Raw genomic sequence first — 26367 nt, 5'->3', positions numbered from 1 at the left:
TGTTCCAGGCTCAAGTTCATGAGAATGAATATCAAGGTTCTGATGCATGACTGACCATTTCCAACCAAGTCCTTCACTACAGTTTGTTCCTCACTGATGACGTGAAATATGTCCATGACAAACAGTAGGATCTCAGTTTGAAAACTCTGCTTCTGGTTGCCAGTAGCTCTCTCTGGTGACACCTACAGGTAAAGAAAATGCACACTTGTAAAAATAGAAATTATATCCAACAAATAATTACCCAAAATACAAGTTTATGAATTGTTTTTCCACAATGCTACTGAAATGCACTGTTAGCACTAATTACAGGCAACAGTTTAACATTCCCTTACCACGTCCTTTTATTACTTTAAATGGATTCATTAACTAACTTTGAAGTATTTACTCTGGTATTTCCAGACTCTTGTAAACTCAACAAGCTGTGATCTTTTCAGTGCAGCATTCAGTTTGGCATATTTTTATGAATAGAAAGATTTATGTTGTTCCCAGTCTGCTACAGGTAGCACCTTGGGAGATGTGGGGGAAATTTGGGCGCTCCTCCTGGACACTGTATAGAAGAGGCTGCTTACCAGCACCAAATCAAAGTGGGTATGAACCGGTCATGCGTCTGAGGGAATATTCTTAAAACAGTTGTCACTAAAGCAATCAATGGGTATGGAAATAGGGCACAAACGGTCATTGAATGCAAAAGAGAAACAATTTATTGAAGCTCAAGATACATATGTGCTACTCTTGCAGGGAATTTTCCAGACCAAGAGTAGTGGGTCCTTAATGACACTGGTGCCTAACCTGAGCAATTCATCATTTCCAAATCCCTCTCTTGCCTTGGCCCTCAACTAATGACACTTCACAATCTGACTGTGTTACAAAGACATGAGATGCAAATTCACATTTATAATAACATTGGCTAGACTCATCCACATTTTGAACTTCTGAAAAAGGACACTGTGGGGAATAAAAGGACACTGACACAACTGGGCCAATGTTGCATTTGCAAGGAACAGGCTTCTGGTTGGAGCCATCCAGTCTGTAATACTTCCAAATAGAGGTCACATGACCCAGTTTGTGGGTGGAAATACTTTGAATATTGAAAAAGACAATCAGCAACTTGCACGATGAGTAACAGCTCTTTGCCCCCCACAACTCTCTCTCTTTCTCTGAAACTCCTCTCAAAATGAGAGAGTTGAAAGCCCACTGGAATGCCTCTTTGTCACTCGTGGTGATGAAGAACACTATCTCAGAGAGAGATTTGAAAGAACTGCTGATGCTGGAGTCAGGGATAACACAGTGTGGAGGTGGAGGAACACAGCCAGGCAGCATCAGAGGAGCAGGAAAGTCGACGTTTCAGGTCAGGACCCTGCTTCAGAAGGAGAAGCTTTCTAAAGAAGGGTCCCAATTTGAAATGTCAACTTTCCTGCTCCTCTAATGCTGCCTGGCCTGCTGTGTTCCTCCAGCTCCACATGGTGTTACCTTAAATCTCTCTCTCTCTGTCTCCAGAAATGAGACTTCAGTCAGCCACAACTGATCCAGGAAAAATACTCCAGTTCCAATAGCTTGCATGTACAAAACAACTTAGGCCACAACAGATCAACACAATGTCAAAGCATCAATAATCCTTTTACTTCTGAGCTTGACTATTACTTGGCCAAAATTTTAAGACATCACTCTGCAGAGTTTTACATTTCCCCAGACTCTGGGTTTGTGTTAGTTTTCAAGAAGGATATTTATACATATATTTTCAAGAAGGATACTTATACATATATTTGCACAGTCCAAACCTTTTGTTAATAACCTTTGCATTCTTACTTGAATAAATTTTGATTGTAATAAATTCGTTTTAATTTGTTAACTAAAAGAAACCTGGCTTACTTGTTTCTGATATTGAACTAAATATACTCCTAGCACAATGGCATTTCTATGCAGGTCATTGATGCTTATAATGACTCTTGTTTCAAGTTATAATTGTTTTTTCATCTTTTGGTTTTTTTGAAATAAAACTTTAGGAGAAATGTAAATGGAGATCATCAGACTATGTTGAACATGTTGAAGCAATGCACTGAGCAAATCATTTCTTGCCAGTGACATGAGGTTCAAAGTGAAATACAGCAACACTGTGAAATGACAGTGTAACATCTAGAGTTATCTTTCCTACACAACACTTAAATGAAACTGACCTCGAACAGAATCTCAATAGGATGCAACTGCTTGTTGGCGGGAATGTTCAGAAAGCTGTACAAAAGGAGGATGTGTATAAAATCTGAAACTTGCTTCCTTGCAGGGTGTATTGACAAGTGAGGCTGGGCACCAGCTGTAGAAGTCAGACTTTCTTGCGGTAAGGCTCCAGCATCAGCCTAAAGAACATGGAAAGAAAGGGAACAAAGAATTCAATTGAAACATTGCTTTTCACAACCACCAGATATCTCAGAGTGCTTCACAGCCAATGAAGTATTCTTGAAGGGTAGTTCCTGTCATAATACAGACAATAATTCCTGAGCCTCTTTGAAACCCTGCCAGGAGTTCTTTTACATCCACTTGAAAAGGATAGTTGGGGGATTGTGGGGGGCAGGGAAAGGTTAGCGGGAAGCTTGCATCTGAAGAATGGCATTCTTGACCTCTTCAGTACAGCATGGGAGAGTTGACGTCAAATTGTATGTTCAACTTCTGGAGTGGGACTTGAACTGAGAACCTTGCAACTCAGAGACGAGAGTGCCGGTATGATGGATACACAGGTGTAAGACAGAGACAGCAAAAGGGGAATTCTTTAGAACAAAGCCCAGTCCTCAACAACATTTAGCGACATTTTAAATCCTACATAAAACTGGATGTACCTAAGCTGATACTATAACAACTGATCACAGGCTCACTTTGAAATAAGATGATGCAGTGAAAGTTTGAATTTGTCCTTTCTGAAATTGCTGTTAAGAGCAGAACAAAATCTGTGCTCTCTGGGTCAAAATCAAAAGGACATGTTTAAAACCAGCCAACTTTAGGCTTAATGGAAAACCACAGCAAGTCCAAAAATATAAGTGAGAACAAGGAGTAACTAAATCTTTGAGAGTAATAGAACATGGGTGAGAGAGATTGCTGCCCACGAGACAGTAGAATCAATTTACTTTCCACTGAAAATCAATGAAATTAAGGAATCAGACAGGTACTTTACTGACAGGCAAATCAATACATTCTATCTCACCTCATCAGCTAAATGTAAAATTAGCCTCACTATGTGACATGGGTCACCCTATTCATTGAAGATAAGGGATGTTGTTCTTTCTGAAAGCTGTTTTTAAGCCAAGGGCTCAAATATGCTCTGGGAATCCATCTGTCAATTGGTGCTATTGTGACTCATAAGGCAACCCTAAAGTCCAAGGGTCTAAAAGAGAATGTAGTCACTAATCATTGACAGCACATGATCCATGATGATTCACCATACTCATAATCACACGATCCATGATGATTCACCGTACTCACAATCACTGATCAATGAAATGATTGGAATGAGCAAAAAACACTTCTTACATCTTTGTAAAAAATAATTACAAGTAGATAGGGTGGTAAAGAAGGAGTATGATATGCTTGCTTTTATTGGTTGGGAAATTGAGTACAAGAGTCAGGATGTCACATCGCAGATTTATAAGACTTTGGTTAGGCAACACTTAAGAATATTGCGTTCAATTCTGGTGATCACATTACAGGAAGGATGTGGATGTTTTGGAGAGGGCACAGAGGAGATTTACCAGGATGATGCCCGGATTAGAGGGTATGAGTTATAAGGAGAGGCTAGAAAACCTCGGGTTGTTTTCTCTGGAGCGGCAGAGACTGAAGGGAGACTTCATAGAAGTCTATAAAATTATGAGATGCAAAGATAAGGATGACGGTCAGAATCTTTAAAAGTTTTAAAAGGATGCAGACGTCTTCATTTAAAATTTGGTTTATAAAGTTCCCTTCATTGATTGGTTCAGAGCAACTGTTTAGAGAACACACCCGGGCTGTCTATTTTGAAGCTGGTTATTAATCTAATTTTTATTAAAATGTAACAAGAAATAATCTTCATACCTGCTTATAGCAAACTGCTTTGATACTTTAATCCGTAGCACTAAAGTCACTACAGGAATCATCTATTGGGCTACAAAGACCAGGGCCTGCCCAGTGATAACAATTGAGTGGTATCATTTGATACTGCATTACATCATTATAGACTAAACAAAACTGAGACTCAACGGATGGGGACAGAGCCTGGAGTATGGTGCATTTAAGAGTTGTTGATAAATACCGAAGGCCAAGGGCTCACTGTAGACAGAAACCAAATTGCTGTGAGGGGTAAGGACCAAACAAACAGCTGTTAGAGACCAAGTTGAACCATCAGGAAAGCAGTTCAAGAGGCTACGAGGAGAGGAAAATTCCTTTTGTGTCAAGGAGACCAGGTAATTGTCACTGAACCACAGAATCCCCTGTAGTGAGGAAAGAGGCCATTTGGCCCATCAAGTCTGCACCAACCCTCCAAACAGCATACCATCCAGACCCAGTGCACTACTCTATTCCCTTAACCCCACATGAGGTTTTCACCATAGCTAATCCACCTAGTCAGAACATCCATGGACATTACGTGCAATTTAGCACAGCTGCCCCACCTAACTCACACATCTTTGGAAAGTGGGAGGAAACCTCAGCACCCAGTGGAAACCCAAGCAGACATGGGGAGAACATGCAAACTCCACACAGACAGTTACCAACGACTAAAATCGAATGTGAGTCTTTGGCGCTGTGAGGCAGCAGTGTTAACCACTGAGCCACTGAACTGTCAGTCACACTCAGGACTAATCTTGTTCCTGTGGTCACACAAAGCTAGCAATAGGAGTTCCACCAACTGAACTCAGCTGATTAAAGACCAGGAGTTCTCTCTCCATGGTCGCTTGATGGATCAGGAGTGTTCACAGATGATGGCCATTAGGAATAGTCTGTACCTTAAACTAGGCTTTCCCAACCATCTTTATTCCACTGGCCTCAAATCTTTAAAAGATCCTGGTTTCATTAACTTCATGAATCTCATGTTACACCTGTACAAAGGTGTGGTCTGACACCTGTTTAGCCGACAGCTGCAGTGCAGGTAACCTGGTGTAAGTTAACCTCTGGAGTACGAAGGCACATTCCAATTTCCATAAATTCAGAAGGTGCCAAGATATATGAAGAGTGAGAACTACAGGAGTTTAATATGTTACATTGAAACAGCAGCAAAATCCGTTGGAAAGGATAAGAATATGTTAACATTTCAGATATGAGCCTTCAATAGGGTTGGGCTTACAGTCAAAGGCACAATTTTAAAGTGTGTGTCAGGAAACCTGTTATCTTGTAGACAAATCTGGTGCCCATTCCCCATGCAGTAAACAAACAGAAAGGAAGAAGGGTCTCGGCCCAAAACGTCAGCTTTCCTGCTCCTCTGATGCTGCTTGGCCTGCTGTGTTCATCCAGCTCTACACCTTGTTATCTCAGATTCTCCAGCATTGGCAGTTCCTACTATCTCTGAAACAATTTTAACCCCACTGCAAAGCCTCTTCTAAGGATGCCTACCTTGAAGAAGTTACCCTCCTCCCTCTGGAAAGACCTCAGTGGATCTCTCCGCCTCCCGCTCTCTCCCTGTTTATTTCAGAATCCCCTTCCCCTCCCCCATTTCTGAAGAAGGGTCTAGGCCCGAAACATCAGCTTTCCTGCTCCTCTGATGCTGCTTGGCCTGCTGTGTTCATCCAGCTCTACACCTTGTTATCTAAAGTTTCTAATCAGCAGGGAGTATGTGATCATCAGGGTTCTGTGCAAACCACGGTATAATGGGTCAGAGAACCTATTAGTCTGGATTGGATGTTGGCTAAGACTCTGCAGCGACAGCAGGGCCATGAGATCACTCTCAGCACTGCACCGGAACCTACGCAGGGGATCAGCAACAAATGCTCCAAAGACATGGAAGTGGGTCAAGATAGGGATCCCAGGGAGATGGGTGCCAACCACAGGATGGGGACAGTGAACGGCCAAGGGCATAAGGTTTTGGCTTCTGTTGGGTTCCCCTCCCCACATTTCCCACCGAGACCCTGGATCAGACACAGACTACATTTGAACAAGGAGCCCAACCTCTCCCATCCCCCTGGGTGGGCTGGAGGGGCATTAAATCCTGCCCAAAATGCCAGTTTGTTTTGTCTCTTTCAGAAGCTGATACATTTTGAAAAATGGATGATATTTCCAATATTCACCATCAGGGTTTTTTTTTAAAAAATCAACCTGTTCAGAGTTGTTATATCACATCTCCATGGGAAGTGGGGCTTGAATGTGGACCTTTTAGCCGAGAGATCGGGACACTACCACTGCTCCGGGGTGGGGGGGCCTTGTATACAATCGTAGAAATGTGGAATCATAGAATCCCTACAGTGTGGAAGCAGGCCATTTGGCCCATCAAGTCCACATTGACCATCCAAAGAGCATCCCACTCAGACCCACCCCCTTAGCCTATCCTTGTAATCCTGCACTTCCCACGGCTAATCCACCTAACCTACACATTCCTACGGGCAATTTAGCATGGCCAATCGACGCAACCTGCACATCTTTGGAATGTGGGAGGAAACCGGAGCATCCGGAGAAAGCGCAAACTCCACACAGACAGTCGCCTGAGGGTGGAATCGAACCCGGGGTCCCTGGGGCTCTGAGGCAGCAGTGGCTCAGTGGTTAGCACCGTGTGGCCCATTCATGTCTCTACAGTAAAACCCTGCGTGATTTGCTAACAAGACAGCTGCAGGAAACTTAAGTGCTTCACATTGCAATCTGATACATTTTCACACCAGCGTGAGGAAACTCATCAAAAGTTCATTGCAGCAAAGGGGCTAAACTCCATTGACAGTACATACCATGTAGCAGAGTGATCCAGCCATAGGGAAACCAACTGCTGCCAGGCTATGAAGAAACTCTGGTGACCTCCACAAAGGCTCATCCGGGATCATGTGGTAGACCAGGCAAAAGAACTGCATCACACTGCCAGGATAAGTGACCTCCCACGAGTTATCTGTATCTGCAGAGATTGGCTAAGAACAGCAACAATCCAATTATTGACCAATTTTGAACTTCAAACTTGCGTAACAATCAGCTTTAAGCATCTTGTGGCTGGTCAGCATTGCAGTTTAGTAATTCTGAAATGCTGCAGACAAAACAGCAGCTAAAGCTGTGGCAAACATAGACAAAGGAGAAGCAAAGGGGAAGAACAGTGAGGACGATTCAGAGATGGCCCAGGTCAACATTCAAGAGAGAAGATAAAGGGAGGAACTATTGAGGGACAAAGAAAAAAATTAACTGGCGCAGAGACAAAGAAAAAACGCTCAAAATAAAGCAAATAATTAATTCAGACAAGTAAAACAAGGCGGCATTGATTCAAATCAGTGAAACGTAAACTTAAAACAGCAACTAGAACCAACTTCTTTACAGAATGGGTGACCAATGCTTGGAATACCAAAATCAGTAGTATCTAAATGTTAACCTTTTGTTTGAATATTGGGAACATTCAAGAATAGGAAACGAAATAGGCCATTTAGCCCCTTGAGCCTGCTCCACCATTAAAACACACCATGGCTGATCATCTACCTCTTTGTCACTTCCCTGCACCTTTGGTGTCTTTAATATCTAGAAATGTGTCTATTTTTTCTTGAATGCACTCAATAACTGAACTTCCGCTGGACTATGGTTAGAAAAGTCCAAATTTTCTTCACCTTCTGAGTGAAGACATTCCTCCTCAAACCAGTATTAAATGACCAACCCCTTATAGGGAGACTGCGCTCCCCTTGCTTTAGCCACTCCAGCCAGGGGAAATCAAACATCCTTCCTGCATCTACCCTGTTCAGCCCTTAAAGAATTTTGCGCACTTCAACAGGACAACAAGCTTCAATGGGAGGAACACCTTTTCTTCACTTAGACGCTGAGCTGCAAGAACATTCTGAAAACAAAAAAACACTGGAGATCACAGTGGATCAGGCAGCATTCGCGAAGAGACAGCAAGTTAACATTTTGAGTCTAGATGACTCTTCATCAGAGCTGCCTGCGAGAACATTCTTTGCGCTTGCTAAATTGAGTAATTTGCAAGGAATACAAGATGTAAAATTATATTACGGGCTGGTAATCCAAAATCCTGAACCAAAGATTCAGAGACATGCGATCAAATCTCACCACGGCAACGGGGTAATTAAATTCAGTTAATTAAATAAGTCTGCAGCGAAAACCTAGCATCAATTATGGCAACTACTAGATTGGCACAAAACTCCATCAGGTTTACTGATTTTCTTCAAGAAAATCAATCATCTTGGCCAAGGGCAATGTAGCAAACAATTAAGTGCCCTCTGAAATAAATACAACTGAATGGCCTTGTCAGGTTAAGAAGTGACTCACCATCTCCTCAAGGGCACTGAGGGATGGGTGATAACGTTGCCAGTGATTCTCATGTCTACTGAAAAAAAAAAAATCAAACAACCTGAGCAGAGAGAGGAGCTCCTGCATATCTTTGTTAGAGACAAAAAAACTGCAGATGTTGGAATCCAAGCTAGACAAACAGGAGGCTGGAAGAACATAACAGGCCAGGCAGCATCTGGAGGAAAGGAACAATCAATGTTTTGAGTATTACCCTTCTTCAGGACTGGATGTGGGGTTAGGGGGAGCTGCAGATAAAGGGTGGGGGGTGCGTGAAGAAGGGGTGGAGGCAGAATGTTGAGTTCTCTGGGCTGTAGGGTGCCCAGGCGGAAGATCCCTTCACCACTCCTTAGTTCGCACCACACTGCCCATCAACCACTCCAACCTGCCCACTACCTTTCCCTGTAACCGTAAAAGATGCAACACCTGCCCACACATCACCTCCCTCACCTCCATCCAGGGCCCTAAACAGCCCTTCCAAGTGAGACAGAGCTTCACCTGCATCTCCTCCAACCTAGTCTGTTGTATCCGGTGCTCCCGACGTGGTCTTCTCCATGTGGGTGAGACCAAACAGAGACTAGCTGACCGTTTCGCCGAGCTTCACCTGGCCCGTAATGGCCTAACCTCTCGGTCACTGCCCATTTCAACTCACTGTCCCATTCCCCCTCCGACATATCCATCCTTGGCCTCCTCCAGTGTCTCAGTGACTCAGAACGCAAATTTGAGGATCAACACGTTGTCTTCCGCCTGGCCACCCTACAGCCTGCAGGACTTAACGTTGACTTCTCTAATTTCAAATAACCTTGTCACCCATCCCCCAGCTCCCCTTCCAGCCCCACCTCCTCCCTTCCATTCCACCTTCTGACCCTCCCTTCCAGCCACCAACCAGATTCATCCCTCCCATAGACCAACCAGGTCGTACCTACCACCAGTATCCACCTATCACAACCATTCTGCCTCCACCCCTTCTTCACGCACCCCCCACCCGTTATCTGCAGCTCCCCCTAACCCCACATCCAGTCCTGAAGAAGGGTAATACTCGAAACATTGACTGCTCCTTTCCTCCAGATGCTGCCTGGCCTGCTGTGTTCTTCCAGCTTCCTGTTTGTCTACCCTGTAAAACTTTGCCAACTGACCATGCCAGCAAGATTCACTAATCCTTATTATTTGTTAAAGTATGGCATTATGCATGTCTCCTGCAGTAACAAAGCTCCAGTTGTAAATGTTACTCAGAACTAATCAAGTTTTAACATTATATAAACCCCCTGAAATGCATTTTCCTCTCAGATGTTCCAAACAGTCATAGGATCATAGAGTCACACAGCACAGAAAAGATCCTTCAGTCCAACCAGTCCATGCCAATCAGATTTCCCAAACTAAACTAGTCCCATCCGCCTGCTCCTGGCTCATATCCCCCCAAACCTTTCTTATTCATGTACTTCTTCAATTGTCTTTTGAACGATATAATTGTACCCCAAGCGGTAACTCACCATATTTTACAGAATCAGCATTTCCTTATGAAATATTTGAAGCACAGCTTTGTCATGGAGCTAAACATTTCAAAAACTCCATGACCCTCTGTAAAAATAATATTTGAGAGTCTACAGAAGATTTTTGAACTTCACAACCAGTTGTGGGATAAAACCTGCTTCACTCTACAATAGCAAGGACTAACCTACCTCCCATTCCTGTAAGAAAATCAAGCAATCATTATCTGCCAAATAAATAGGTTTATCGTGATTATGGTTTTTAAAATCTTGCTTAACTAATTCCTCTGGGATTGCATTTCCTTTTGTTGCTGGAAATGACTTCCTTCTTGCAGGAGATACAAATGTTAACCTTTCGATCCACTGAGTTCTCTGTACATTCAGCAGTTTACTCACCAGAGGAAGTGGTAGATGCGGGTTCAGTTACAACATTTAGACAGGTACTTGAATAAGAAATGCTTAGAGGGATATGGGCCAAGCACAGGCAAATGGAACTAGTTCAGTTTGGAAAACCTGGTCAGTACAGAGGAGTTGGACCGAAGGGTCTGTTTCCGTGTTGTATGGCTCTCTGACTGTTTTACTGATTATGCAAATCTTGCAGAGATTCTTCAGTGTAGCCAACTATCAAATGTCATTTGTATACATGATAAGTTACTTACAGTAAACAAAATTAAAAACAACCAAATACTCTGGGAGTCTTTGAAGCACAAAGCTATCTCTTCGAAGTAACTAATTCAAATTTGTAAAACTCTCATCTGTCCAAAGATGTTCGAGTTGTTAATTAGACATTACTATTATCATCAAGAGTTGCCATTTCGATAAACACTTCTGGTTTCCCCAAAAATGTTCACATCCTAAGAAGTGAAACTAGAAGTGAACTCTAATTATTTATTTATTTGATCAGGCCATTCTAATTGGTTCAAAATAGCATCAGATTTAGCCTACAAACATCAGAATTTTAGCTCAAACACTTTAACATGTTGTACCCTAAATAGGCAATGGGAAAAGACAGCAATATTCAAAATGAAATTTCCTAGAAACAGATTTGAAAGGACTTGACAAATGGAGAGTGTGGAAAAGCATAAGCTGAGGAAGGAAAGAACAAACTATAATTCAAACAAGTGGTATACCTTTTTTTTAGCATTGTTAATTAACAGCAATGTTGACATGCTGATTCTTTAAATAGTTAACTGGTTTGTCACAAATAACTTTCAGCAGTCTTGGTTATATTAAGCAGCTTGAGAGCTTAACGGTTAAGTATACTCCCAACTCACTAGTCAGCTGTACAATGGTTTTGGTGAAGGGTCCTTTCTAATACAGAATTAGCTGAATTATGTTCAGTAGTAACCGATGCACAAAAAGCTCAGCATTCTTGGAACAGGGAGGAAAAATTCCACCTGGCTTCCTGTCTCTTATTGCTTTCAAGTAACTGCCTCTGGAGGGTGTATGTGTGCAGAACTGAGCGAAAGAAAAGTCAACCATTTTCTCCCTGCCCAGGTTCAGATACAAGGGATGGCTACTCAAACAGGATGGCAATAGAACAGAACTTCAGCATGTCAACTTTTACACACATTCAGACATTCAACTCCATCTATTTGTGACTTCTTCAGGAAATATTACTTCACAATGATTGCACTGCATTGTACTTGAACATCACCCAGAGATTCTTCTGCAGATATTCCATAAAGCCCAAGACTTGAAGTTTTCTGGGAATCACCACACAGGCAAATCCTTTTGCTTTGTTATGTATAGGCTGGGACTTTTTTCACTGGATCGTAGGAGGTTAAGGGGCAGGGTGAACCTTATTGAGGTTTCTAAAATCATGCGGGACATAAATAAGGTGAATAACAAAGATCTTTTCCCGAAAGTGGGACAGTTCAAAACTAGAAGGCATAAGTTTAAGGTGAGACCAGAAAGATTTAAAGAATAGAGGTGCAACTTTTTTTTTTTTAAAAACACAGAGTACGGTTAGTGTATGGAATGAACTGCCAGAGGAAGTGGTAAATGCAGGTACAGTTACAATGTTTAGAAGACTTTTGGAGTATTTTGTGATTAGGAAAGTTTTGGAGGGATATGGGCCAAACGCAGACAGGTGGGACTAGTTTAGTTTGGGAACATGGTCGGTATGGGTTGGTTGGACTGAAGGGCCTGTTTCCATGCTGTATGACGCTATTGCTCGACGTTTCCATAATTTACCAATAACAGCGATGACTTAAGACATTGAGGACCTGGCAGTAAGTCTACAAGCCTTCACTGCTTTTGAGAAGTCTGTCCTATTGGGAGTACCAGTTGGAGCAACCTTCCTCTGTACACTAGGATTTGCTACATGTCTGCCAGAGTTATACTGAGTGGTGAACCACTTGAGGTGATGCAAAGACAGAATGTGTTTCTGTGGTACTGTGCTAGTTAAGAGGCACTGTTTGTGCTTCACTGCCCAACATCTGAAAGCACATTTCAACATCAAGTGCACGGTCTCACCTTGCTTAATGTAGCTCTCACCATCTCCAGCAAAACCAAAGCAGCTTCAGTACACAATCCATTCGGGATTTTCACAGACTTTTCGCACTGATTTGATTTCACTTGCTCAAGGAGCCAAGTAATCATCATGTCAAGGTCCATCTAGAAAATACAATTCATGCTTTTAAAAACCTGGCCGCTTTTCATTCACTAAGTGCATGTCATGAACTACTGTTTAAACACTGCACCTCACCTTCCGTGCACTTCACTTTTCCTTTTAAAATTGACAGGTTTATTCATTTTTCACATGTCAGAAACATTCCAAGATTGCTAACTGAAGTCAGTCATGGCATGGAGGAGACCTGGATGTTCTGAGTTGTCTTCTCTGTTCTCATTCAATTGGTTTGACACTTTAGTGGATTTTCATGACACATATTTTTAACAGAACCTTGACCAGAAATACTCTTAGAATTTGTAAAACATTTTTCACGCAGGCAGATTAACAAAATTAAGGATCCAGACCAAATCCTTGTGAAAAATTGGAATTTAAGAGTCAGTAAATTATTCGTTTAATATTAACATTCTACACACATTCAGGTATGGCACTAAGGCCATTCCCCACATATGCCATATCAAACTGCTTTACAATATGATTTCAGTAGCCACATTTTATCTCCACCGATAGTGAGGTGATGGGGATCATGTTACTACAAAAATACATAAAGCTACATATTGTTAATTAATTGTCCCACTGTTTCATCTTGATCAGATCTTCTTATACAATTATGCACGGCAGTGTAGAACACATAAATGCACCTTGTTCCACCCTGCTGTGAATCACATGTTATTGTTCTGCTTCACGAAAGCCATTTTCAGTAATTATACACGCTCACTTATTCTCCACAACTTCCAGCTGTCACTCATTGTTCTTACACTCAATTACAACCACAACTCCGGTCTCCATGACCTTCAACTATGCTGGCAGGACTTTTCTGGTTGTGCGGACTCAACAGTCTCTAAAATCTCTTGCGTCACCGAACATGCTACATGCATGTCACCATGGTGATAATTCAGATACCACAAGACTTTAATACCCTCAAACTCTAATCCATCATTAGCACGAGTAATCAAGTGCAAATAGTTATATTTACCGTTGTATTAGACCTAAAGTAACATTAGCCAGCTAGCAAAATACCATTACAGGTAGGTTTCTATAAAAACAGGAACGATGTGGTCATGCCTATATCTGTAATAACTGTCCCAAGAATTCCTCAGAAAAGTCTATACATAATGGGATAGCAAAGGTTTGTTTGATCTCTTCAGTGTATACAGAATGTAGTTTCATAAAGCACTCATGTTCAAAACTTTCAATCAAATATGCCACTGGACAATCAGCGGGGATAATAGAGGCACAGATTCCGTCAGCAATGAAGATCTGTCCATTTGGTTTGTCGTATTGCCACAGTCCGTTGACTGAATGACAGTTCTGTAGCACCAAAAGTATATAGTATGAAGCTTTCACTTTTATTAAAAGACAAGTTTTGGTGAACAACAAGCAGTGAAAAGGAACTGCAGGCAGATGGACTTTTTTCAGGATTCACTGATGAAATATCCTTTATTTCCCAGGTTTATCAAATAGAGCTCACATTTTATTTTCAACTTCAGTTCAATGTTGGACTTTTCACCGCTGAATCAGGAGGTGACAGATTCAAACCTTACTCCAAAGGTTTGTGTACATGATCTAGGGTGAAATTCCCGTGCAGGACTTTTTTTATTAGTCACTCATGGACCACGAATATCACTAGCTGCAACAACAATTATGCCCATCCCTAGATGCCCTTTAGAAGCCTTCATAAACCACTGCAGTCCATGTGCTGAAGGTATATGCACAATGCTCATAGGAAGGGAGTTCCAGGGTTTTAGAGTCATAGAGTCATACAGCACAGAAACAGACCCTTCAGTCCAATCAGTCCATGCTAATCGTAATCTTAAGTAAACTAGTCCCAGCTGCCTGTGCTTGGCCCATATCCCTCCGAACATTTCTCTTCCATGTACTTATCCAAATGTCTTTTAAATGTTCTAACTGTACCAGCATCCACCACTTCCTCTGGAAGCTCATTCCACATGCGAACCACTCTATGTAGAAAAAAATTGTCCCCAGGTCTTTTTTTTTAATCTTTCTCCTCTAATGTTAAAGATATGCCCCCTAGTCTTGAAAACCCCAACGCTAGGGAAAAGACACCTGTCATTCATCTTATCCATACCCCTTATGATTTTATAAACCTTCATAAAAGTCACCCTTCAACCTCCTATGCTCCAGCAAAAAAAGTCTCTCCTTATAACTCAAACGCACCCTTGCCAGCAACATCCTGGTAAATTTCTATTGAAGCCTCTCCAGCTTAATAATACCCTTCCTATAACAGGGCAACCAGAACTGGACACAGTGCTCCACAGGAGGCCTGACCAACACTTTGTATAACCTCAATATAATGTCCTATTCTCAAAGATCTGAACAATGAAGGCAAACGTGCTAAATGCCTTCTTAACCACCCTATCTCTATGTGGCACAAACTTCAAAGAATTATGTACCTGAACCCCTAGCTCGCCCTGTTCTTTTAACTACATAAGTCCTGCCCTTGTTTGTTTTATCAAAATGCAATACCTCGCATTTATCCAAATTAAATTTCGTCTAGTGAGAGTGAACAAACAATGAGATATTTCCAAGTCAGGATGGTAAGTAGCTTGGAGGGGAACCTGCAGGTGGTGGTGTTTCCATGGAGTGCTTTCAAACATAGAACATTAATGTTTATTTGCTTGACCTCTCTCAAAACAGTGTGTTGATTTACATTTCAGCAAATATAGTAAAGTATTAAAGTGAGTTAATCCTGCAGTTATAACAGCACAACAAAAGCAGCCTGGTCGATTTTGTACAGTTAGAAAATCCCTACCTTGGAATCCTCTGGCATCTCATCAATTGGTTTCTGTAAAACCAATGCAGCCAGGAGCAGGTACAGTTCAGGTATGGCAACATGATGGCTCAAAAATATCTGCATTATTTCAAATCCAGGAACTAAATACAGTGTCTGGCTGCAGGCCTGAGGTCGAGATTTGATATTGTCTGTAACAAAGGAGAAATTGACCAAGATACATTTCAGCATTCTAAGTACTGCATAACATCTTTGATCATTTCAGTATGGTGTTGCAAACAATTGTTTACATTTACAGTAAAGCAACAAAATTAAATGTTGTATTAGCAACTGGGCAACTGGATGACAAACATCATTAAGATTCTACAGTAATATTATTGAGTCTGCACAGAAAAAGTGGAGAGATGTAGGTCTAAGCAAAAATTCACTTTCTATGAGATAATACAGGCACGATGGCTAGAATGATCTCTCTATGCTGCAAGCTTCTAACACTTCCCTCATCTGCTTAAAACACAATCTGGCTCCGATTTATAGTGTGATTTTATAAAAGTGTCCATAATATGCACTAGGCAGCAAGGCTTTGCTCAATGACCCCATTGGTAAAGAGTCCTGGCTGCTGAGTTTCAGAACAGTTTCAGAGAAAACATCCCCTAGGTTCAATCACAAATGTGACCTAATCTCAGCCAGAGCCAATTTTGAATGCTAACGTTGAACTCACCAATATTGGACTTAAGGTGGGAGAAGCAGGGTGTGAAGGAGCCTAAGTATTCAGCCAATGTAATATCACTATCGAGTAAGTGCTGGAACAAGTACGCCTGGAAATCAGATGGTTAGGCTCCACTGTAATTTATTTAAGACTATTGACACCCACTCTGCTAGGACTGAGTGTGTGCAACTGCTGAGTAAGAAAGTCAAAATCATTACTTTGTATAATCCGAACTTAGCCCAATTTAGTTTGTGCTTTGTAGTTGGCATTAAACGCAGATTGTAGTCACTAGCCATAAGCAGGGTTTGTTTCTCCCAAGGGCTCCAAGGAAAGAGTAGAACAGTTAAGAGCCAGCAAAAAATGGAGACTGAGACTGTGATAGACTCTCTGTGTTGGGAGCATATAAATTTAGCCAGCAAACTCAGTTCAGCCGAGGAGTGAGTATGTGCCTCTGTTGGATAGGAAAGTCTACATCTTTATCTTGTACAAATCTAACTTAGCCCAATTTATTTTATTGTTGGCATTAAACTGAAGTCTGCAGTTTAACCTGTAGCTGCAGGTTTGGGCAGGGAAGTTCCATGGAAGTTAAGGACAGTATCAAATTGAAAGAAAGTAAAAAGAAACAATGTGGCAAGGATTAGCAGTAAGCTGGATGATTGGGAAAATTTAGAAAATCAACAAATGGAATGTTAGCCTTTGTATAATTGGGAACAGAATGTAAAAATAAGGAAGTCTTGTTAAAACTACACACAGCAATTGTCAGGCCACACACACAATGCAGCGAATAGTTTTTTGGTCTCCTTATCTCAGGAAAGATATTCCTAGCATTGTAGGCAGCCAGAGAAGGTTTACTAAGCTGATATCAGGTATGGAGAGATTTTCTTATGAGGAGAGATTGAGTAGGTTGGGCAGGTGATGTTTATATAAAAGATAAAGTTGGCATAGTCCCAGAAGCCAACTATCTTATTGGAGAGAGACAACTGGTGGTGGTTTAACCTGAGGTCACCTACCTCAGTAATGGGGAAAGGTGGGGCCATCATGGTAACCTCAGCCAGTGTGGGAATTGAAGGACGTCACTTTGCACCACAAACCATCCATTCAGCCCATTGATTAAGAGAAAGCAAGTAATCAGGAGGGTTAGGCTTTGTGGTGTGTAATAAAACTCAGACTGGACAAGAATATGACAGGACTCCGACTGACCAGCATTCACCCTCTGGTATTTAATACCAAGCCAGAGGAGACAATCCCCTATCCTTTCTCTTTTCTCTGGCCCAACTGTCCCTGACAACACTGAAAATATTTCCCCTTCAAGTATTTACCCAATTCCCTTTTGAAAGTCAGTATCGACTCAATAACTCTTGCTGTTTAAAAAAAAAGAATTCTCCTCATTTTCCTTCTGGTTCTCTTGCGAACTGCCATCAATCTTATCTCTTCAGTCTTTAATTTCACCTTTATTTTCGAAATGTGAACTACCTTTAATGACCAGTTGTAGAAAGCTGACATAACGGCTATACGTATCCCTAGGCTTGAACTTGAAGCATCACCACAGTGATAGAACAAAGCAAAGCTTTTGGAGCAGGCAGACATATTAAAAAGTTTTCAAGTGTCAAAAGCATACAGACTCAAAATTTATTGAGCCATAAAATGGGTGGAAGGAAAGGAGTATATATGAGAAATATGATTTGTAGACAGAAGATGAAAGCTCCAGTCTTACATACATTAAAACATACCCATCAGGATATTGCACTCTGCAGTACTGTTCTCCAACCATACATTTGCTGGCATGCCATCTTTGAACTTGACCAACAGCACGGGATTGTACAGGAAGTGGAGTAGTAGTTTTGTACTGAGGATTACAGTGGTCGGGTGAAGATGAGCTTGCATGAAAAGCAAGAACCAGTCAGGCCCCAGCGAAGTAAACATTTTCTCTTGATCTCTGACAGGAACATTTTTTTTTAATTAAAAAAAATGCATTTTTCACTTTACAGGAAAACTATATAAAAATGAAAGGAGAGCGAGCAAGTACCTACTTAGAATTTTGATTAAGGTAACCGGAACACACATTAAGCAGCATTCTCAACAGTTGGTTTCTTAGCCATATTGTCCTTCCAGGTACATGATGTATGGCTTCAAATAACAAAAGAAATTAAAAGTAAGACCGATCAGGTTTAGTATTTGTGGGAGATGCATCCAGAATATTATTGTCTTAAATAAGTTAAAAAGACTCACCGTCTATTGACGTATCAGAAACTCTTTCAAGTGAAATTAATTTTTCATTCATGGAAGCTGGAGGCAAAGTGTAAGTAAGGAATAATCCAATCCTTCAATAGAGAACATTAAATATTTCAATAGTAATCAACCTTCAAATATGTCTCTAATTATACCACAATGTTTCATTATAATTTATGTCAGTCATTTTAAATGGCAGCCATGAAATTATGTCATCTCTTCATGTTTCCTGATACAGGCCATCGTTGCCATACTGTCCATATATAAATGCGAAAGAAATAAACAAAGTAAAATAACTATAAATGCTAGATAATGAAAGAGAATCTAGTTTTAAAAATATACTTGTTCTGGGCGTGTTGTGTGGCACTGGGTATTTATTCCCAATCTTGAGGTACCCTGTAGGAGGTTGAGGTGTGACCTTATAGAAGTGTATAAAATCATGAGGGATACAGATAGGGTTAATGGTAGGTGTCTTTTCCCAATGATGGGGGATTTCAAGACTAGGGGGCATATTTTTAAGGTGAGAGAGATTTATAAAAGACATGAGGGGCAAATCTTTTTACACAGAGGGTGGTTCATGTGTTGAATAAACTTCCTGAGGAAGTGGTAGATGTGGGCACAATTACAACATTTAAAAGACATTTGGATAAGTACATGAATAGGAAAGGTTTGGAAGGATATGGGCCAGGAGCAGGCAGGCGGGATTAGTTTAGTTTGGCATTATGATCGGCGTGGGCTGGTTGGACTGATGGATGTGTTTCCATGCTGAATTAATAAATTCGCAAAAGCATAACCACCTCGACAAATGGCCAGATTGTTTGAAATTCAATTTCCTAATTTGCCACGGTGAGATTATGAAGGTGTGACCTGTGGATTGCTAGTCCAATACTATAAACAAGAGCTATTGCACATTTAACGCAATTGCACAAATGAGTCAGCAACTGAATGAGAAAACTGGTCAATATCCAATGAAAGGCCCTTCATCAGTTTGGAACCCACTTGAAACATCAATTGAATCCTTGAATCTTAAAAGTTGTTAGGTATCCTTATGTCTCCACCCAGAAGGGATGGGATCACTGTTAAAATCCTTCCTCATGATTTAAAACCAAATGTGGCGATTCCTCTTCAGAGCTTGCACACATTAGCAAATAGTTAATTTGCTGTATTCATCTACTCTTGGGAATTGATGAAAGATAAAAACAAGAAACGGAAAGCAATTTCATCAATTCGCCAATGGACCATCTACACTGGGATTTTGTAAAATCACCACACACAACATTACCTTAGGAGATCTGCTGTGGTAAAGTAACTTTTCAGCAATTCTGCAAGGATGGTGCATATGACATGAACCTTTGACCTGGTATTATTGGGGTCATTCAGCAGAAAGACAAGTCTCGGTATCAACAGAAGTCTGTGCATGACTTCAGCATTGCGACATCCATCACTGTGGGAGAAAGACAATGACACGGAGGTGATTCTTTGTACGACACAATATGAACTAACAAAGGAGAGCTGGTGGCCCGACTTGGCAACTCACTGATATTAGCAACCAATTAGTCATAATGCAGGAAAAGGAAGCAATCCTTTGTGGCTTCTCATCAAGAAATGTTTTGTCAGAGACACATTAAGATGACTCACAGTAGCGGGGTGGAGGGTGGTGGGGTGGGGGAGGAAAAAAGCAATATAAAATGAGACAGAAGAAGGATAAAAATTAAAAATGTCACATTTCTAGCAAAGGATTCACATTCCATCAGTGCTCCCATAAAGTCTCTCCCAGTTGGCAATATTTTTAAGTTCAAAATCAAACAAACAATGGATTTAATCATTTGGCCACATATAGGAGTAATCAAAAGATATGCTTTGCCCTGATAGTAATTCAAGTATTCAAATTAAATCATTTAGCAATGAGATCATAATGATTCCTGAAACGTAAACTGTTACCTGCTTTTGAGAAGTTCCACAAAATGTCTGAAAAGCAGCAGATCAAGCAACTCTGGAGAATTCAGCCAAATCTTCGAAAAATGAAAGCCATTAGTGTCAGTGAGAAGACAATGTAAAACGTGTTGTGGGCACAAACAACCCCAGAACTTAATACACTCTTGTACCAACTGCATTAATTCACAAGAAGCTAAAAACAAACAAAAAAGGAGGCTACCAATCCCTAATCTGAAGTCAACGTTTGGCAATGATGCAAGACACTTGATGGCCAATCCACACAGTTACAACTCTGCAGTACCCCTGCAGTTTAAAACAAAATTAAATCAGTCAGAGATTTCACCCGAACCCCCACTTTAAAGGCTGAATATAGAAACATAGAAAATAGGGGCAGGCGTAGGCCATTCAGTCCTGTGAGCCTGCTGCACCATTCAATATAATCATGGCTGATCACCCCACTCTGGATTCTGTTCCTGCTTTCTCTACCTACTCTTTGATCCCTTTAGCCCAAATATCCAGATCTAACTCCTTCCTTGGAAACACTCAATGTTTTAGCCTCCACAGCCTTCTGTAGTAGAGAATCCCAAAGGCTCACCACTTTCTGGGCGAAGAAATTTATAATCAACCCAGTCGTTGTGTTCAGTGCAGCATCAAACTCATGTCATGACAGCTTGCTCAGCCGAACAATCTACCAACACTTGATGACAAATTGAGCATTTTCAAAGTACATTTACCTCAAAATCACAGAGGAGGTCTCTGAAAGCACAGTCGTTGCAAATTGTCGAGGTTCCTTGACCCAGCTCTGCAGTTCCAACGATGGTCAGGATAAGTTGAAAAATTCTGGCGTTTAACAGCCTCACTTTCGTTTTTAACAGCAGAGCTAAAAGCTAAATGGAACAAAAAGAGTGGAATGTAATTTATAACAATAAGATGTTGCTGGGAATGGAGGGTTTGAGTTATAAGGTGAGTGAGGCTGGATAGGCTGGGACATTTTTGCTGGAGCGTAGGATGTTGAGGGGTGACCTTATAGAAGTTTATAAAATCATGAGGGGTATAGATAGGGTGAATGGCAGGTGCCATTTTCCTAGACTGGAGTATTTCAAGACAAGGGGGCACATTTTTAAGATGAGAAGAGAAAGATTTAAAAAAGACATGAGGGACAAATTCTTTTTACACAGAGAGTGGTTCGTGTGTGGAATGAACTTCCAGAGGAAGTGGTGGATGCCAGTACAGTTGCAATGTTTAAAAGACATTTGGATAAGTACATGAATAAGAAACATTTGGAGGCATATGGGCCAAGCGCAGGCAGGTGGGACTAGTTTAGTTTGGGAATACAGTCGGCATGGACTGGTTAGACCGAAGGATCTGTTTCCGTGCTGTATGACCCAGCAACATACAAAAGCAGCCAGAGGGGGAATGTGCAAACTCAAAATGGAAACTAATACACAATCTGGAAGGAGTAATTATAATTTAAACAAAAAACAACTTAAGTGAAGTTTACTTTTGTGGTGTCTTTTGAATTTGAATTACCTGTTAATGCAAAAGTCCTCTGAGCACTAACTCTCTGCTTAATGTTGCTTTAATTCAAATTGTTGGATATTTATTTTTTTTAGAACGTTGAAGGTGAATAAAGTTTTGTAATAATTTCTACAATTTTAATGAAGTACTCCTGTTTACAGAGGGATTTGATTTCATCGTAAAGATAATTTAAATATCTGCTGATTTATTTGACAAGAGCATTTCTCAAAGAATAAAATCTCAGATCCTATGGGCAATTTTGTGATACCGATAACCATGAGGCACAGAGATTACCAAACAGCATTTATGAATTTACATGATTAAAATTACACATATGGTAGATAGAGAATATATGTTTATTTGCACACTTATTGACAACTTTAGATACCTTGTGTGCATTACGACAAACGCTTAGTTATCAATTTTTCCTACACAGATGTTAATGTTTTGGTTTCGACTTATACAAGCTAGTAGCAACTACTTACTTCCACTCCTTCCATCACCGTTGTCTCAGTATCCCTTCCTCAGTTTGGAATAGAATTTGGTACAGCAACAACCTGCAATAGCATGGCACCCTAACCTAAATGTCCCCACGAGCATCACAGGGGCATTATAAACCAAATATGACACTGAATTGCAGAAGGCAGTATAAGGAACTATTGAGTAAAAGCTTTGTCAAAGGTTTTAAGGGAAGTTTTAGTCAATAAGTTGAGGAAAGGGAGGCACAGAGGTTTGGAGAGGGAAACCTAGGGCTGAAGGCACAGCCAGAAAGTAGGCAGCCATTGAAATCAAGTGGCTAGAATTAGGTGAGCACAGAGAGCTTATAGGATTGGAAGAGATTCTGGAGTTGGTAAGGAGTCAGGCCATGGTAGGATTTGAAAACAAGGATGAGAATTTTAAAATCCAGACTTTTTAAAAAAAATTGTGGCTTATCCCAAGTTAATAGTTGGGTAGCTCGAGATTTGCAGCTGGCATAAAACATTCTCTCCTGATAGGCTGTAACTTTCCCATTTGGAACATTGCAATCAGGGTGTTTATCAGTTCTCTCAACATTTGTCAGCAAATATATAAATTCATTGTGCGTTCTTGATTATGAGTAATATGTGAGAATCTTCAATTTCTTCAAGATTAAACTTGGGGCGGCACGATGGCTCAGTGGTTAGCAGTGCTGCCTCACAGTACCAGGGACCAGATTCAATTCTACCTTGGGTGTGGAGTTTGCACATTCCCCCTCTGTCTGCATGGGTTACATCCAGGTGCTCTGGTTTCCTCCCACAGTCCAAAGATGTGCAGGGTAGGTGGAATGGCCGTGCTAAATTGCTCATAGTGTCTAGGGATGTGGAGACTAAGTGGAAGAGCCATGGGAAATGGCGAGTAACTCATCTCCTGACTCCCCAAAGCTTGTCCACCATCTACATTCAGGAGTGTGATGGAATACTCCCCACTTGCCTGGATGAGTTCTGCATCAAAAACACTCAAGAAGCTTGACACCATCCTAGACAAAGCAGCCCATTGGAGTGGCACTACATTCCATTCCTTCCATCACTGATGCTCAGTAGCAGCAGAGTGTATTATCTCCAAGATGCACTGCAGAAATTCACCAAAGATCCTCAGACAGCACCTTCCAAACCCATGACCACTTCCATTATATATCACATACTTATACCGTGTAAGCCATCTGATTCCAAACCCATGAATACAAGGGCAGCAAATATATGGGAACACCACCACCTTCAAGCCACTCACCACGCTGACTTGGAAATATATCGCTGTTTCTGGGTCAAAATCCTAGAATTCCCTCCCTAATGGCATCGGGGTCAACCCACAGCAGGTGCACAGCAGCGGTTCAAGGCAGCAGCTCACCACTACCTTCTCAAGGGCAACTGGGGACAGGCAATAAATGCTGGCCCAGCCAGCGATGACCACGTCCCACAAAATGAATAACTAAAACAAAAAACAAGAAACGTTACAGGGATGAGTCTGGCTAGGATGTTCTTCAAAGGGTCAGTGTGGACTCGATGCAGGGATTCTATGATAATTGAAGGTATGATTATGGACATGAAAAAGGCCACACTGTAATGTAATAGGTAATTATGACACAAGTCAGCAACTGCAACCCCCTTTCTCTCTGCACTTACAAACCTCTGGAATGTGTTTCATATTGAACATTAATGGCAGGAATGGCTACAATTCAACCTTCTGACAGATGAATCCATTAGTATCATTACAATAGGTAAATCACTTAGGATATGGAACATTTAAGTAGCATTTCCTACCTGTACGGATTACAGATAAGAGTTTCAAGATTAAAACTAAGTAACTGAAAGGAATATCTTAACTCATGACAATCTTTAGCTCACGATCATCAATTATAATGCAATGACTTTTTTTGTCTGAGCCAGTATTCGTTTAATTAGCAAACCTGGAGCTCAGTTTGGTAAACAAAGTGACAAAATTGATGGGTTTTCCAGTGCACTATTCTTGTCAAAGATACTTGAATCACGTAAGCTATCTGATTCCAAAATATATTTAATGCTTTTGCAGAGTTTAAGAAAATCAATACTTATACCCACATCGACTGACCTCCTGAAATTTTCTAAACTTCAAGGTTCAATTGCATTTATTAAAATTCCAGAAGACCATTTCAAAACTCTGGCTTCTAATATACTTTTAATCATCTCTAAATGGGGCACTTTACCCTGTAGCCTTTAATGCGTCCCATCTCTTTTTCACACAGAGTGCTGCTGTTCAGAACTGAAATCAGGACCTTGACAGCTGCATAGATCTCATGGTCATCAGATGCCATGGCAACCAGGCCTAATATCACAGCAGGACCACCGACGAACTGCAAACAGTTGGCAGCAGGATTCGAAAAAAACGTCCTGACTCCTAAAAAGGATAAATCATGGCAGATGATTGTTCACATGCTTATCATATTCAAGCCAAAACTTTAATCACGATATTACACAGGGATGTTTCACTTATGTTTCAGCGGGAACCAGGCATTGGACAACAAAAACTAAATAGTTGTTTAGATCTTTAAATGTCTGCCTTGATCAGGTAAAACAGAAAGTACAACAATCATTCACTTGGCTCCTACCAACACTATTCATTGACGATCTCCAGTCTTTCTAGGTTTGGAGATCCAATAATCCAACCTACCTCATGTTTGGGTTCAAAGTCTTTTAAGGATATCAGACTGTATGCAATGATTGGTTGGATGGACTAACTGACATCATGTTCTAACAAATTAATTTTTGAAGATGTTCTGGACTGGGAGAAAGACTTGCTTTAACACAACACATCTACATTAAAACAGTGAAAATGCTTTAAAGTGCTTCATTGGTTGCAAAGTGCTTTGGAAATTCTGAGGTTGTGAAAAGTGCCACATCAATGCAACTCTTTCTTCATGACTCAAAGACTCTGCGGAACATGTTAATTGTATTTTCCTCTGCAGTTCAGGCTCTCATTATGTAGAAAAACATGGGAACCAATTTGCACACATTCTTTCAAACAAAGAATGAATACTGAAATAAGTCCACGGAGGCTGGTATCCTGTCACCAAGTCACCCTTTATTTACACGTGAAGAGTCTTTGACACTGGTCCAGCTTCCTCAGAGCCAGTTCTCAGAGTGAACAGAACCTCTGACACTCCTGTTTTTTTTAAAATAATTCCCCCACACTACCTCTGCACCCAAAAGGGGGGCTAGCAGTAGTGCTTATACTTTTCCCCTATCACCCACGGCTGTGTATGTATGTGTAGCGACACAGTAAAAATATGCCATTGTGCTAAAATTTTATTCTATATTTTCCACCACCAGGAAAGCACCCATGTAGCTAGTGTAACATTAACAAGCAAAGCCTGAATAGGACAATGCAACACTCCTGTCAGCCAAGGCTTCCTGACTGGGGCTGTTGACCTGGTCCAATCAGGGAACTCATATTCGATAAGCTCCAGCTGGCTGACCTCGTTACAATTACTATAAATACTTGACCAATTAATGTGGTCAAAGCAGCATTGAATAGAGGCTAAAGGCTGGTCAAGACACCAGCAGAAGTTCTTGATGTTATTCAAAATAACTCAGCAACATTTTATTGCCACGAGAGGAGGTAGAAGGGGCATCATTCTCACACCTCATCTGATTCATCACCTGTAATAACTCCCTCAGTTCTGCAAGGGAACATCTGCTTAGACTGCAGTCTGCAATCTTAGAGTGGGACTAGGACTCACAACTTTCTGTTTTAGCAGCAAGATCGTTACCTTTGGGCCATGTTAGCCCTGTGGTGCAATATAACTGTAAACCTTAATATTAAAAAGGTGCTGTAAATTGGTACGTTCCAGGTAAAGTATTGATGTATTTTGATTTTTTTTAATTAAAGGGTTTACTCAAAGGAAATAGAATGTGGTGTAATTGCTACAATAAAATAAACCTATTCAGAATATTTCATCAGAAAGGCCTAAAAGGTCTTGATGACTTGTTTACAACAGAATGTTGTCACAGTATGGGGTAAATAATGATACAGAAATTAGGCAGGGCAATTTGTCCAGGACCTCAGCCTTTAGTAGGTCTGCTCATTAAAAAGCTCACCCAGGGACCCTTTTAGACTCCATTCAGTCGTGCGGGGCAGATAGGGCTTTGGTTTGTCGCCTCATTCAAAAGATAAAGGGAACAATTTCCAC

General features: G+C 41.0%; 1 protein-coding gene across 1 annotated transcript in view; it reads right to left on the bottom strand.

Annotated features, from left to right (window-relative positions):
* The window catches only part of wdfy4 (WDFY family member 4), a 277315-nt gene that overhangs the window by 166716 nt on the left and 84232 nt on the right, over positions 1-26367 (bottom strand). The window contains exons 24-35 of the mRNA XM_048616184.1: positions 24385-24575; positions 20903-21055; positions 20175-20245; positions 19516-19677; positions 18234-18325; positions 18035-18131; positions 17735-17940; positions 15320-15489; positions 12393-12533; positions 6885-7058; positions 2175-2351; positions 56-182 (exon numbers count right to left, since the gene is read on the bottom strand). Of these exons, the coding sequence (XP_048472141.1) occupies positions 56-182; positions 2175-2351; positions 6885-7058; positions 12393-12533; positions 15320-15489; positions 17735-17940; positions 18035-18131; positions 18234-18325; positions 19516-19677; positions 20175-20245; positions 20903-21055; positions 24385-24575 (1761 nt within the window). The remainder of the gene's footprint in view (positions 1-55; positions 183-2174; positions 2352-6884; positions 7059-12392; positions 12534-15319; positions 15490-17734; positions 17941-18034; positions 18132-18233; positions 18326-19515; positions 19678-20174; positions 20246-20902; positions 21056-24384; positions 24576-26367) is intronic.

This window comes from Rhincodon typus, chromosome 34 (assembly GCF_021869965.1).
Source record: "Rhincodon typus isolate 14 chromosome 34, sRhiTyp1.1, whole genome shotgun sequence".
Classification (NCBI taxonomy): Eukaryota; Metazoa; Chordata; class Chondrichthyes; order Orectolobiformes; family Rhincodontidae; genus Rhincodon; species Rhincodon typus.
This window is presented reverse-complemented; position numbering and strand designations above follow the sequence as displayed.